The 15,168-nt window shown below is 35.1% G+C and overlaps 2 protein-coding genes across 2 annotated transcripts; both read left to right on the forward strand.

Moving 5' to 3' along the window:
- The first annotated feature begins 4,239 nt into the window (after window positions 1-4,239).
- Prp38 (pre-mRNA processing factor 38) lies at window positions 4,240-5,425 on the forward strand. The gene has a single exon (XM_073989116.1). The coding sequence runs from the start codon at window positions 4,364-4,366 to the stop codon at window positions 5,324-5,326; it is 963 nt and encodes a 320-aa protein (XP_073845217.1). The 5' UTR covers window positions 4,240-4,363; the 3' UTR covers window positions 5,327-5,425.
- Window positions 5,426-6,516: 1,091 nt separating this feature from the next.
- On the forward strand, window positions 6,517-7,658 carry LOC141386517 (uncharacterized). Its single transcript, XM_073955114.1, has 2 exons — window positions 6,517-6,607; window positions 6,674-7,658. Exons 1-2 carry the CDS (start codon window positions 6,591-6,593, stop codon window positions 7,347-7,349), a joined length of 693 nt encoding a protein of 230 aa, XP_073811215.1. The 5' UTR covers window positions 6,517-6,590; the 3' UTR covers window positions 7,350-7,658.
- Window positions 7,659-15,168: the final 7,510 nt, after the last annotated feature.

Genomic DNA, 15,168 nt, shown 5'->3' on the forward strand with positions numbered 1-15,168 from the left:
ATAAGAAAAGGTAGCAGCAATACACAGCTGACTAAACTGGGTTGTAACGTTAGTGTCAAATTTCATATGACATTTTATACATTTATTTCTATTTCAATGTACATTAGGGACATATATTTTTTGAGAAAAAAATATTTCATTCGGAAAAAACCATTTCCCAGAAAGACTTCTTCATATCAATGATATGTAACCTCCTCCAAGTTCGAACGATAAGTCGCGCAGTAAATCCCCGCTTGTAGAAGCGATACAACGTTTATTAATATGTGAGGTATTTTGTTAAAATTTAAAAAAATAAAGCCCTAATAAACATGTGCTTCTTTGATTTCTAAATCAAAACATTGTATGAATTTCCAGCGACCCCAAACTTGTCTGCGAGAATTCTACTTTCTGCGAGAATTTATGCATTTAGCGGAATGATGTGGAAACATAAAAATTGAAAATGTAAAGAATTTTCATACATGTTTTCCAAAATATTCAACCAAATGTGAAAAATTATAAGTTTTTTAAATTCCAATAATTTATAGGCATTTCCTTGTTTTGTTTACAAATACAACTGGCAGTAACGTTACAAACAAAAACAAATTCCTTTGTGGTTGTTGTTCGAGTTGTATTTGTTGTAGTATTAACTTTACCTTGTATTTGTTCTACCATGATCAGAAGTAAGCAAGGTAAGCAGGCAAGGCAGCTTATGTACGCAGGCCTTATGTAAACCGGCAAAAGTAGCAAAAATTGTATTCTGCTTCCATATAAATTGTATGGTGTCTGAAGTAAAGGAACGCTTTTCGAGTAAAAAGTTGTAAAACTTGATGCCGAGCTTATCCAAGCCTGAAATTGTGTTAAGGAATAAAGAATCCAAAATCGCATTTGAATTAGGTAGTACCTGGCCTTTATTCATTTACATGAAATTGAGCGTGAAGCAAGCAACAAAAGTCATTGTGTTTCTACCTTAAAGGCATGGGTACATAAGCTGCCTCGCCTGCTTCATTTCTGGCATAACATAAAATAAAAGAAAAATGAAGGCCAAGCCAATTTCGAACTAGGTTGCCCTTTTCTTCTTTATTCTTTTATTTTCGTTATGTCAGAAATGAAGCAGGAAAGCAAGGCAACCAGGCGAGGCAGCTTATGTACCCAGACCTTAAAGAAGGCGGAGCCAATTTTGAACTAGATTGCCCCTTTTTTCTTTATTCTTTTATTTTTGTTATGTCAGAAACGGCGAAGTCCGACCTAATTCAAATGTGATTCTGAAATCTTTGTATTAGGTCGAACTTGGTCTTTAGTTTTTTATCAGTAGCGCGATTCTTTAATGGGTACTTTACACTATATGTTTTTAACATATGGGTTGTCACTTTTTAAATACAAAATGTATATGCAAAGTGACAACCCATATGTAGCTTATGTACGCAGGCCTTTAGGCATGGCACAATCATACAGGTACCCGCATTAGCCCAGCTGATGTACTGTAAGCTGTCAAAAAAGTTGGGAGCAAGTTGAGTTTAAGCATTAAGCTCGGCCGGGGATTTTAGACTTTCTGCTATGGACAGGAGCCAATCTAGGGAACGGGAGCAACATTTTCTTTTAAATTAAAATTTTTCTCTGAGTAGCCGACATTTAACAAGGGAATTTTCGGAACTTCGAAGGCCCATATCTCGAGAAGTATGGACTTCCGCAAAAAAAATGTTATATATATTTGTGATCAGGGTAACGAGACCTACCTGTGGAAAAAATTTGGTATCGATCCGAGCTTAATGCTTAAACTCATCTTAAGCCAAAAGTTGTTGTAATTGAAAACACAAAATTAAAAAACAAAAATTTAAAAGAAAAATCGTGAATTTTTGACGGGTTTTTGTAATAATGTGTTTATTAATAAATTCCTAATCAAATTTTGTTGAAAAAGTTGTGTGAATCGCTTTATTTTTGGAAAACATTTTTGACATTTCACAGTACTGAACTCGTTTTTGTTGTAGTTGTTGGCTGATGCATATACCTAGTAATTGTACCATGAAGTAAGGCAAGCATGCGAGGCAGCTTATATACCAAAGAAGAATAAAAAACTGACAAACACATTATTTGCGTGTCTAAACTGCAAGGAAATTAAAAAAAATATATATCAAAAAAATTTTTGTTTTAATTATTGTTGACCTTTGGACTATATTGACTTTTGATTTGTTTAGCTTTAGGTCAGAAAATAAAAACAATAGGATTTTGTTTTTATACCCTCAGCCTTTAGGCTAAGGAGGGTATATACACTTTGATACGATGAAAATGTGCCTCATCGAAATAATCGTTTTAGACCCCAAGTATGTTTGGACAAAATGTGTTTCAGACAATTTGGAGTCGATTGAGCAATGTCCGTCCGTCTGTCTGTCTGTCCTGCTGGCTGGAGCGCACGATAACTCTCGAACGGATGAACCGATTCGGTTCAGATTTTGGCTATAGTAATATTTTGCCCAAACTTAGTTTAAGTTCGAAGATGAGCTACATCGGTCCACTCCTTCCTGTACCTCCCCCACAAAAGTTCGAAAATGTTCGGAAAGTTTGTGCGCGCGATAACTCTTGAAGGGAGTAACCGATTTGGTCCATACTTTGTCTAGCGTAAACTTTCTACCAGAGCAATATGAGGTTCCAATATGGTCTCAATAGATCCACTCCTTCGGGTACCTCCCACACAAAATTTCGGAAAAGTTCAGTTTAGGGCCATCTCTCGAATCGCTTTGATTTTTGTTTTAGCAACTTGTATTCACTGCCCTCCATACGACGGTACAAGTTTCATCAGGGGCAAGTCCATACTTCCTGAGAAAATAGCATGAAAGTTGCAAAAAACCCCTATGACACCCTGTGAGGTGGTTGGAGCGCAAGATAACTCTCGAACGGATGGGCCGATTCGATCCAAAATATGGCCTTGGTAATATTTTGTTCAAAAATAGTTTATGTTTGAAGATAGGCAATATCGGTCCACTCCTCCAGGTACCTCCCCCACAAAAGTTCAAAAATTTTCGGAAAAATTGTTCGTACGGTAACTCTTGAAGGGAGTGGCCGAATTGATCTATACTTTACACATCATTACGTATCTTCCAGATATAGATCAGGTTCAAATATGGACTTTGCTTGTCCGCTCCGTCCGGTACCTCCCACACAAAATTTCGGATAAGTTCACTTTAAGACCTAATATCGACTAACTTTTTTTGTTGAAGCAACTTGCATTCGCTGCCTCAATTACGATATTTAAAGTTTTTTTAGGGGCAAGTCCATATTTCTTGAAGCCCGAAGAGTGTAAAAACCCCCTATGGCACCATATGTTGTGGCTGGAGATCCACTTCCATAACGGCCAATGTCGATCCATTCCTTTTAGTATCTCCTCCTCAAAACTTTTGAACTTTAATCCTAATCAGCCTTTTTGTCGGTTTAAACGCCTAAATTTTTTAAAACCCCCTAAATACATACGTAATTTGGGAAAAAATTGTTTCAATATACACATGCTGAGGGTATACCTCTGTCGGCAAAGCCGACTGATAATTTTTTACTTGTTTATTTTAGTTTTAATTTTCCAATATTTCAACCCTCTCCGAAGGTCATCATCAGGGAAATTGAATTTTGTTTTTCTTTTCTTAACGACTGTCAAATGTGCACATATTATTTTTTTTTACAACTGTTGTATAATTCTCGTGCAAAAAATAAGATGTGCACATTTGACAGTCGTTAAGAAAAGAAAAACAAAATTCAATTTCCCTGATGATGACCTTCGGAGAGGGTCGAAATATTGGAAAAATAAAACTAAAATAAAAAACAAAATCCTATTGTTTTTATTTTCTGACCTAAAGCCAAACAAATCAAGAAGTCAATATCAAAAAAAAAGTAAAAATTAGTAGATTCTTGCAGTTCAGGAACAGACCAAATAATAGAAATGTTTCCACACCCACTAAAATATTCTCTTCTTAATTTTAATTAAAGGGAAATTGCAAGATTCTTCACCCTTTGATATTAGCTCTGTTCCTTTACGTGCAAGAATCTTCAAGTTTTACCACTTTTTACTTGAAAAGCGTTCTTTTACTTCAGACACTATACAATTCATATGGGAGCCGTTTACAACTTTTGCCGATTTTACCATTTTCAAAAGTAAAGGAACAGACCAATTCTTTCACATTCTTTCTCTTCACATCGTAAAAAAATACGTCAAAATATTTAATTTCGTTTTCACCCTGTTTAACACAGACTCACATCTCTTAGTCACCCTGTTGTCAATTGTTGAGTTCAATCTATTACAATTTCAATGTTTGACATTTTGCCTCGGACATTGTTTACATTTTTATACCGTGTGTTTTCTCTGCGAAATGTTTTAAAAACTAATTGAAATAAAGATAAAAAGATGGCAAATCGTACAGTAAAAGAAGCCAAAAATGTTCATGGCACTAACCCACAATATCTCATTGAAAAAATTATTCGTTCCCGCATTTACGACTCAAAATATTGGAAGGAACAATGTTTTGCCCTGACCGCTGAATTGTTGGTGGACAAAGCCATGGAACTGCGTTATATTGGCGGTGTGTATGGTGGAAACATTAAACCAACACAATTTCTATGTCTCACACTGAAAATGTTACAAATCCAACCGGAAAAAGATATTGTTGTGGAATTTATAAAAAACGAAGAGTTCAAATATGTAAGAGCATTGGGAGCGTTTTATCTCCGCCTGACCGGCAGTTCATTGGATTGTTACAAATATTTGGAACCATTGTACATAGACAATCGTAAATTGAGGCGACAAAATCGGTTGGGTCATTTTGAAATTGTCTACATGGATGAATTCATTGATGAGCTGTTGCGAAGTGACCGTGTTTGTGACATTATATTGCCTCGGCTGCAGAAGAGAGCTGTTCACGAGGAAAATAATGAATTGGAACCGAAAGTTTCACCCTTAGATGAGGATTTGGATGAAGATGTGATAAGTGACGAGGAACCTCCGGTACCAGAACAAGAAGCAAAACAATCATCTAGGAAATCACGCAAAGAGCGTTCAAAATCATTATCATCTTCGCCGGAACGCAGAGAAGCTGTCACTACCAGCCAAAATAGATCTCGTGATTATGATGGTGAATATCAAAGAGATCGTGATAGAAGAGAACGTGAACGTAACAGGGAACGGGACTACGATAGACGAGATAGAGATCGTTATGAAGATCGTGAAAGGGATAGAGATCGAAGGAGGGATGATTATGATCGACGTGATGACTATGACCGGCGAGATGATTACGATCGAAGGGACGATTATGATCGTCGCGACAGAAATCGTCACGATAGAGACCGTGATCGTAGAGATCGTAGATATTAGTATTTAAATGTAAAATAAAAATGTAACATTACACAACATTATGTTGACAACAATAAAAAAATGATGCATATTCCTTCCTTGCGGGAATTATTCTTGTTCCCTTTCAAGTTGCCTTTTACAATTCTTTTCCGGCAAATCTTGGTTTCAAAACATTGAAAACAATTGGTCTGTTCCTTTACTTTTGAAAATGGTAAAACCGGGAAAAGTAGTAAAAGTTGCAAACTGCTTCCATATGGTTTGTATGGTGTCTAAAGTAAAGAAACGCGTTTCGAGTAAAAAGTGGTAAAAATTGAAGATTCTTCCACGTAAAGGAACAGAGCTAATGTCAATTATGAAAAATATACCCCCCGTTTACACATGCAAGTGGCAGTTCGAAAAACACAAATACACTCACACATATTCATTGCCACACCAACTAACAACCTCACTGCCGACAAAATTTTCTTGTCAGTAATCAATGTAAGTGCTTTGAAAGTAACTTCAATTTTTTTCCGAACGTCTACACATGCAAGTGTCAGTTCGAAAAAATTTAAGTTTCGACTATAATATGTATACACAACTGTCTGTAAGTTACTTGCATGTGTAATCATTGGGATAAAAGGTATTGCCAGTACGAGCAACTTTTTTCCACTCCCATCCCCTTTTCGTGTCTCTCCTACAAACCAGCTTAGGTTGGTACATGACCAGCTTTTCCCGTATTAATAGCAGAAGGTTCAAAACACTGATATTTATTGAATTTGACAAAAATGTTCGTCTTTATACTCATTTGAATTGCATGATTTTCTCTTCTGGCAATGCAACTACAGTTGAGTTGCTATGTCCATATTTACATTAGGCAATTTTCCTTGCGGCAATTGTCGGTGAGATAGGGTGTTGAGAGGCAAAGGGTTACCATGTGCCTCACCTCTCTCTTCCGAAAACTGACAATTGCCGCAAGGAAATTTGCCTAATATAAATATGGACTATTATTGTGCAAGAAATAATCAGCCTTATTACGGTTGGCGTAGTCGTATCCAAAATTGCAAATTGACGTGTCGTAACGTCTAATTGGTATTATGTATGTCGTACACAACATTTTCGCAACGACTAATTGGTATTATGTATGTCGTATACGAGATATTACAACTCTGTATGCCATTCTTTTACAATTTTGCTACCACGAGAGGCGTTTTATTACGAGAAACGCTGTAAAATTAGTCGTTAGAGATTTTGTTGACGACAACAGACAAATTTCTTAAAACGTTAATAAAAACGAACAAATAAAATGGATTTAAACAAAAGGTATGTGTCTATATAACAAAAATATTATATATTCGTATAAATTTTATAATATTGCACATGTTTTAGAACAAAAGTCACCACAAAAAAGCAGTTTGACACAATGGTCCAGATTTTGCAGAACAATCCAAATTTGGCCAGAGGTTACAGCAATGGAATAAAAAAAATTAGCGTGAAAGAAGAGTGGAATAAAATTAGTACGAAACTCAACATTTTAGGACCGCCAGTACGAACAGGTGAGGGTTGGATGAAAGTCTGGGCTCACTACAAATTCAAGTTAGGGATGAAGTTAGTTCACAATAAGGCGGAATGTCGTGCTACAGGTGGAGGATCCTTCAAGCAGTACATACTAACAGACACGGAAGAAGCAGCATCAAGCTTGTTACAATTGGATACAATTGTAAACGCGGGCAATCAGTCAATTGGAATCCAGCAGCCTTCAACGCTTCGAGAAACAACCACTGAGGAAGAACTGTTTGAAGCATGTATAATCCATGAAGATTTAGAAATCCACGATCCCTGCACAGTTACTCCCCAAAGCGTAAGCAGGTCTCATGCAAAAGAGCCGCAGGTCGTAGTGAATCAGGATCCCCGCACAATAACCCTTGTAAGCATAGGTATCACTCATGGAAATGAGCAACAGGTCCAAGTGAACCAGGATCCCTGCACCCTAGTCACAAATACCCCTCACAGAAATGGATTTCAGCAACAGCAACTGAGTATCAGTCATGGAAAATATGTTTGATTCTTGTCGTAACTGTTTTCGTCTTACTTTTAAATCGTTCGGAGTATGTTCATCCTCATCGTCGGATATAAAATAACCCATACTTAACATTTTTATGGTTTATTAATAAATAATTGTTTTTTTTTATTTTAACTGACTCTATTTTTTGTTTTCTTTTTTATAACAGGGTGGCGTGTAATAGTCGAAAATGTTAATAATCTTCAACACCCTGTATTTTTGCAATCTATTACAAAACAGACGTAGTCGAAAATTTTACATAATACCAAAAATGATTGACTACGACAACGCCTACGACTACGTCTACGACACTTGAACGCCTACGACAACGCCAACCGTAATAAGGGTGAATAGCTAAAAAGTTTTCACAACTTTTACACATTTTACCCGGAAACCCGTTCCCGTACACAAAAAAGTTGTAAAATGCTAACTTCTCTTTAAACAAAAATGGCGCTGAATGACGCTCTCTTTAAAAACTTTTCACTCGACAAATTTGAGCGTGTAAAAAATAGTAACATGGTTGCCGGCGTCTGATTGGCTAATACGCCGACTTTGACAGTTCCAGTTTTTTTATGTATTTCGCATTTTTCCGTTCCCGAACTATGTATTTCAAAAAACTTTTGTGTGAGAAAACATTTTTTACAGTTCTCTCTTTTACGAGTTTTACTATTAAAAAGTACGGGAACGAAGCTAAAGTCCAATTTACATATGCACATTAAATGATTTCGTTTTACGAAATCCTAGAATCAAATGAAGTGTATTTACATCTGTTTTTTGCGTCATTTGCTTACACACACAATCGCACATACACACTTATACAATAACACAAACACACGCACACAATATAGGTATTTATTCTGAAAAATAGGAATTTCACAACACAAATGTGTATCAAATAACTTAAATTAATTCCAAAAACAAAAAAAAACATAATTTTTGCAAGTTTTTTAACCATTTATTTTCACTTTTGTCATCGTTTGAGCATTTTTGTTTTTCTACAACACACACAAACAAACAAAGACATCATAAAACAGTTGAATTTTTTGGTAGTTTATGGCGAAAAAGCAGGGTTGCGTATAATAGTATGGTGTTTTCGTGCTTTAAAGCGGCCACATTTCTAAAAAAAAATCAGAAAATCTCAGAAAAAATCTGATATCAGAGCCCTCGGAAAAAATTGTTAGCTGGGTTGTTTAGAATAAATGACGCAGCTATCGTCATTTATTTTTGTATGGCAAATGACGCAAAATGTTGCCTGTTTTAGCAAATAAATGACGAATCAGCTCTAAATGACGAAAAAGTTGCTAATGTAATGCCAAGTTTACATTTACGCTCCAAAATCCACTGGATTTCACGAAATCCTAAAATACACCCCGGTGTTTATACTTACTTTTTGTTGATTTCAAACATATCACAATTATCAAGGTAGATGCATATGCGCAGCTGATCGAACATGAATTTTCAAAACAAGAATTAGTCATAAAAAACGACAATATAGAACTTTACTGCTTTATTTCGAAAATTATTGTATCGTATTAATTGTGTATAATACTCACAAATGAAAAAATAAAAAATGATTTTATCCGAGGCATATTTATACAAGGTAGAAGTGACAATCAGCTGTATTCTTACTTTTTTTGTGAATTTAGTTTTCAAAATGTAATAGGGTCTACTCATGAAATTTGAAACTTCGAAATGTGCTACCATAAAATTCTTCTTTTCGCCGTAAACGTGTAATAACAATGACCTACGCCAGTTCTGTATGCTTCATATTTACATTTTGATTCAAATTTGTTCTATTTTAGAGGATTTTCAAAATGTATTTATGTTTTTCATAAACAAATTTTAAGAAAGACCCTATTATTCAGTATTTTCTTTGACAATTAATTTTCAATAACAACAATGTTGTTTTTGTAAATTTGTTAGTTGTTGGAATTCATGCATTTACCTTATATGAATATTAGAGTGGGCGATTTGAACACCATCACGGGCGCCTGGAGTTTCTGATTCTTGGGATTGTACTGAGCAAAAAAGTCAACTAGACCATATGTCTACGGTGAAAATCGAGCCCCCGGATTTTGACTTGAAGTTTTTTTTCAAGGATTTTTGGATATTTTGACATATAACACCCAAACCACTGAGATTTTCGATCCAACACAAAGACAACAATTGTAGCCAAGACAATAATAAAGAACTTTCTAGTACATCGCAAAAGCATTGGAACGCTCCTCCAGGTAGTTATGGCCTCGAGAAGGTGCACATTTTTCGGAAAATATCGATAAACGACACTGTGCTACAAAATGGAACTCAAAGTCAGTGGGTGGAAAATTTCTTTTGGAGATGAAAGCCCTTGGTGAGTGTACCGAGAACCCAAAAGGAAATTTTCACCATAGGTCAAGTTTCCGAGATATTGCGTGATTAATGGTTTAATTTTGGCCCCTTAATTTGTGATCAAATAGCTTTATATCTCTCTAAAGCGTTATTGTAGCTTCATTTTGACATTAAATGTCTTCAGTCAAATCGAATGGTGAATCTTTTTGTAGAATATTCCATCCCTCTAACTCAATTCCTTTCATGTCCTTTTCGTCCTTTATTTTTTGAACCGTAGTAAAAGTACCACAAGGCGAGATTTTACAGCATCCATATATTCTACAAAAATGTTGTTCAGAAGATTTTAGGTACGGTTCTCATTGATGACCAATCGATATTTCCTCGTTTCCATGGTCCTTTTTGACATTTTACCGGTTTTTGTTCAGAAAACTATGTTTTGTTTTTATGTATATTCGTTATTAGTCTGTGGTGCTTCTGAAATACTTACCATAAATAGCTCTTGTAATGACGAACACGTTAATAACAAATTTTATTGGAGGACAGATCCGGTTATCTAAATTTTTGAACCGGATATTCTGATATTAAAACCGATTTTGGAACCGGTTTTAAGTAACCGATTAACCGAATGTGTATATCATTAGAAAGCTAATAAAATTGTCAATCAAATGACAGCAAGTAGCTGATTACAACTTTGTTGTTACGAAGCTTTTCAAAATAAATATTGAACAAAACAAAAAACATTATAGTTTTGGATAAAATGTAGGAAAAATAAGAAGTAGAACCTTTTATAAATTTGCGCTATGGAAAAATGATAAGGACAGTTATTGACGTGGTTCAAACTTCTGAGTTATGGCGAAATTAATTCATTCTTGATGAACTTTAAGTGCATGATAAAAAAAACAACATAACACAAATTCATCTCGCCATAACTCAGAAGTTTGACTTATGACATAACTGCCTTTCCAGATTTATAAAATTATCTTTATCGACTTTCATCGCCAAAAAGAACCCAGTGATATTTTAAGAACGCGGTTTTTTTGTTTTAGCATCGGAACCAACAAAGTTGTAATCAGCTACTTGCTGTCATTTGATTGACAATTTTATTATCTTTCTAATGATATACATATTCGGTTAATCGGTTACTTAAAACCGGTTCCAAAATCGGTTTTAATATCAGAATATCCGGTTCAAAAATGTAGATAACCGGATCTGTCCTCCAATAAAATTTGTTATTAACGTGTTCGTCATTACAAGAGCTATTTATGGTAAGTATTTCAGAAGCACCACAGACTAATAACGAATATACATAAAAACAAAACATAGTTTTCTGAACAAAAACCGGTAAAATGTCAAAAAGGACCATGAAAACGAGGAAATATCGATTGGTCATCAATGAGAACCGTACCTAAAATCTTCTGAACAACATTTTTGTAGAATATATGGATGCTGTAAAATCTCGCCTTGTGGTACTTTTACTACGGTTCAAAAAATAAAGGACGAAAAGGACATGAAAGGAATTGAGTTAGAGGGATGGAATATTCTACAAAAAGATTCACCATTCGATTAGACTGAAGACATTTAATGTCAAAATGAAGCTACAATAACGCTTTAGAGAGATATAAAGCTATTTGATCACAAATTAAGGGGCCAAAATTAAACCATTAATCACGCAATATCTCGGAAACTTGACCTATGGTGAAAATTTCCTTTTGGGTTCTCAGTACACTCACCAAGGGCTTTCATCTCCAAAAGAAATTTTCCACCCACTGACTTTGAGTTCCATTTTGTAGCACAGTGTCGTTTATCGATATTTTCCGAAAAATGTGCACCTTCTCGAGGCCATAACTACCTGAAGGAGCGTTGCAATGCTTTTGCGATGTACTAGAAAGTTCTTTATTATTGTCTTGGCTACAATTGTTGTCTTTGTGTTGGATCGAAAATCTCAGTGGTTTGGGTGTTATATGTCAAAATATCCAAAAATCCTTGAAAAAAACTTCAAGTCAAAATCCGGGGACTCGATTTTCACCGTAGACATATGGTCTAGTTGACTTTTTTGCTCAGTAGAATCCCAAAAATCAGAATCTCCAGGCGCCCGATAACACTTTTTTCCTTCCATACAAATCGCCCCGGCCTAATGAATATGCCTTGATTTTATCGTTGAGAAATCATAATAATACATATTGGTTGTGTTCAGAACGTGCAAAATATTACTACTTGCCGTAGTTTTCCTGTTTAGTGCTACAAATGCGTTCCCGTACTCCGAAATTTATCAAGACTTACAGTTCTCTTTAAACAAAAATAGCGCTGAATAACAAACACCCTCTTCTCCTGTTTTCTGTCATATAATTTTGGCCTAGTATAAACTAGCAGCATGTTCATTGACATCTAAATACGATAGCTGATACGTTGATTTTGACATTTCTGCTGGAGTTTTTGCAATTTCCGTCATTTTTTCATTCCCGTATTTTTTAGAAAATTTATATGGGAAAGAAATTTTTTACAATTCGCTCGTTTTTTCTAATATTACCATCCCAGCAAAAAAAAATGGAAGTGGTGCAAGTTGGAGTGAGGATTTCATTACATGCATGGATGCGCTTCCAGTGGACTAATGAAAAAGGCAATCCTTTTCCTCACATTTGGATTACATCCAACAAGCACTTTTATGTATAAACGATAAAAAATTCAATTTTCATTCAACAAATGAAATTAAAGTAATACGGCGTTTATATTATAGTTTTTTGCAGGGTTAACCTTCTTTATGAGGATTTGTTTGAAGTATATACAATGGAAATGACATTTGAAACCCAGACCCACTGGGTTAACCTTGTTATATATAAACGGCCTATAAGAATAAAATTAAAATGTCTTATTAATGGCCTGTTCCCGTACTTTACAAAGTGGTAAAAGTCGTAAACGATTTATATACAAATTTTGTGTACGGGAACGCAAAACTCGTAAAAGTGGTAAAAATTTTAAAAATTGAGTGCTTCCTAGCTGCGTGCTGCGGAAGCAAAATGGAGTGCTTCCTAACTGCGTGCTGCGGAAGCAAAATGGAGTGCTTCCTTTCTGCGCGCTCCCTTGTAAAATTCACTGAGGAATTCATAGAAAAAGAAGCACTTCGTGACACTTGCACCAGTGATTTAATTGCTTCCGTGGATGCAAACTTTTTGCTGGGATTAAAAAGGTACGGGCATGGTACAATAATTCATAGGTAGGCCAGGTATGAGAATCGCCAAAAAATACAACCCTGTCGCTATGGCGTAAAACGTCAAAATTGTTTTGATGAATGATAACGGATGAGTATACAAAGAAGAAGAACGAAATGTTGAAATGAAAACAAAACAGAGTTGAATTTTTTGATCAATAATAAATATCAACTCTGCATGTCAACACGGTTTTGACAGATTAAGCCATAACAAAAAAAAAATTGTAATCAGCTGTTAGCTGTGGCCTACCTAAGAATTATTGTACCATGGGTACGGGAATACAATGGAAAATATCCTTGTAACAAATTAATTTATTATATTAATTTATTTATTATTTTTTCACATTATTACACATTTTGCTACTAAAATTTTTTTTGCAGCAATTGACCATCTACCTTGTTTATTGTGACACGTGAAAAGTGTTGCAACTTTTGGTACTTTTTTAGGCAAAAACAGGGTTGTATACCATGAGTACTGTGATTTCGACGTTGATTTCGCTGAAATCACGAAATGAAATGATTTCATTTTTGTATGCGAAATAATGATAAATTTTGCTTGATTCCGCGCGAAATCACGAAACGCCCTCGAAATCACGAAACGACGCCGAATGTAAACCAAACATAAATTGGACATAATGCTAACTAAAGAGCAAATAAAGAATTATTTTATCGTTTAGACATCATAAATATTAGTCTTGGTTGACTAAAATCAACTTTGTACATCAAAACAAATTTAATTGTTCCGCCTTGTTTACAAATTTTTATATTTTTCATTTTTAGTGTAGCAATTCACCGATGCATCTACCTTGTTTCTTGTGACAGATTGCAACTTTTTGTATTTTCTAGCATCATGTTGCAAAAAACAGAGTTGTATACGAGGATTTATGCCAGATTTAAAACAAATCCACTCAATAGGAGGATTTATTTTGGTATGGGAAATCTGGTAGATTTTGGCTGGATTTAGCAAATAAAACCTGATAATGGGCTAAATCCGGCTAATGATGTCATATCTAAATGACCTATAAGATGTATTATTTAAACATTCTGAAGGATAATGTGAAATATAGCGCTGAAAAAATGGGATTTGGGACAACATTCCAATTTCATCAAGATATGACCTCAAGCACAAATCACACATTTTTCGAGAATGGATGCCATATACATAACTGTCCAAAAGTGATTCAAACATCTCCCCGATACACAGCAATTTATGGAGTATTTTGGATACAAACATAACATCTAAAGTATAGGAACCCTGAAAAATGCCTTGCAAGGAGAATGGGGAAAAATGCAGATATCTTGCACCGAAAATTTATTTAAATTTTTTCCAAAAAGTCTAGAAGCTATAAAGGATAACAAAGGATGTCATACCAAGTGCTAAAACTCTAAGAAATCCTTTTTGTTTCATAAAACTTTTAGAGTGGATACTTTTCACTGTGAGGTAGAAAGCGATGTTGTTTAACAATTCTTATTTCTTTATCTAAATTTACCCGAAATTCGTTAATTTTTTTTATTATATTTAAGTTAAGACCTAATGTAAAAATTTAAAAAGAATTAAATCGCTATCATTAATTAACTGTTAGCAATCACAGTTTTAATGAAAGAAATTGAAGTGGATACTTTTGACGTTGATTCACTGTAGGTCCGGAATAAGTAAATAATTTGTTTAATATGTGTTTAACTAATAAGCCGTTTACATATAACCGGGTTAACCCAGTGGGTCTGGGTTTCAAGTGTCATTTCCATTGTGTATACTTCAAATAAATCCTCATAAAGAAGGTTAACCCTGCAAAAAACTATAATCTAAACGCCGTATAAGCTGTGCTCGGCGGCTGAGGTTGCGTTGCCCTGCTCTGCAGGGGGGCGTTCCCCCTCAACGAAGTGTTGTACCACAATAAGTAGTTGCGGGGCTGCATTGCTCTGCTCTGCTGCGTTGCTCTGCAGGGCGGCGTTCGCCCCTAGTTCACGGAAGTAACAGGGCGACGTACCTCCTCATTAGGTCGTCCGGCGTAAAAATGATCATAATCATTACGACTTCCATCGTAATAGTTATCATAATCATTACGTCTTCCATCGTAATGATTACGATCATCATTACGTCTTCCGGCGTGCATATTTGTCTCCTCCCACATCGTGTAGAATATACGGGAAAACGTGGGAATGGGTAATTTAGAAATAGCTCCATGGGAATATTGAGAATTTATATTGGATGTTGTTTATTTGTATTTCATTCTTCTGTTAGTATTTTATATCCTTAATTGATGAAGTGTGATTAATAAGAATATATTT

Source organism: Musca autumnalis, unplaced genomic scaffold (assembly GCF_047663935.1).
Source record: "Musca autumnalis isolate F117 unplaced genomic scaffold, ASM4766393v1 scaffold_5, whole genome shotgun sequence".
Taxonomy (NCBI): Eukaryota; Metazoa; Arthropoda; class Insecta; order Diptera; family Muscidae; genus Musca; species Musca autumnalis.

What these genes read in the sequence shown, in the direction of transcription:
- Prp38 (XM_073989116.1), top strand. Translation starts at nt 4,364, where the DNA reads ATGGCAAATCGTACAGTAAAAGAAGCCAAAAATGTTCATGGCACTAAC.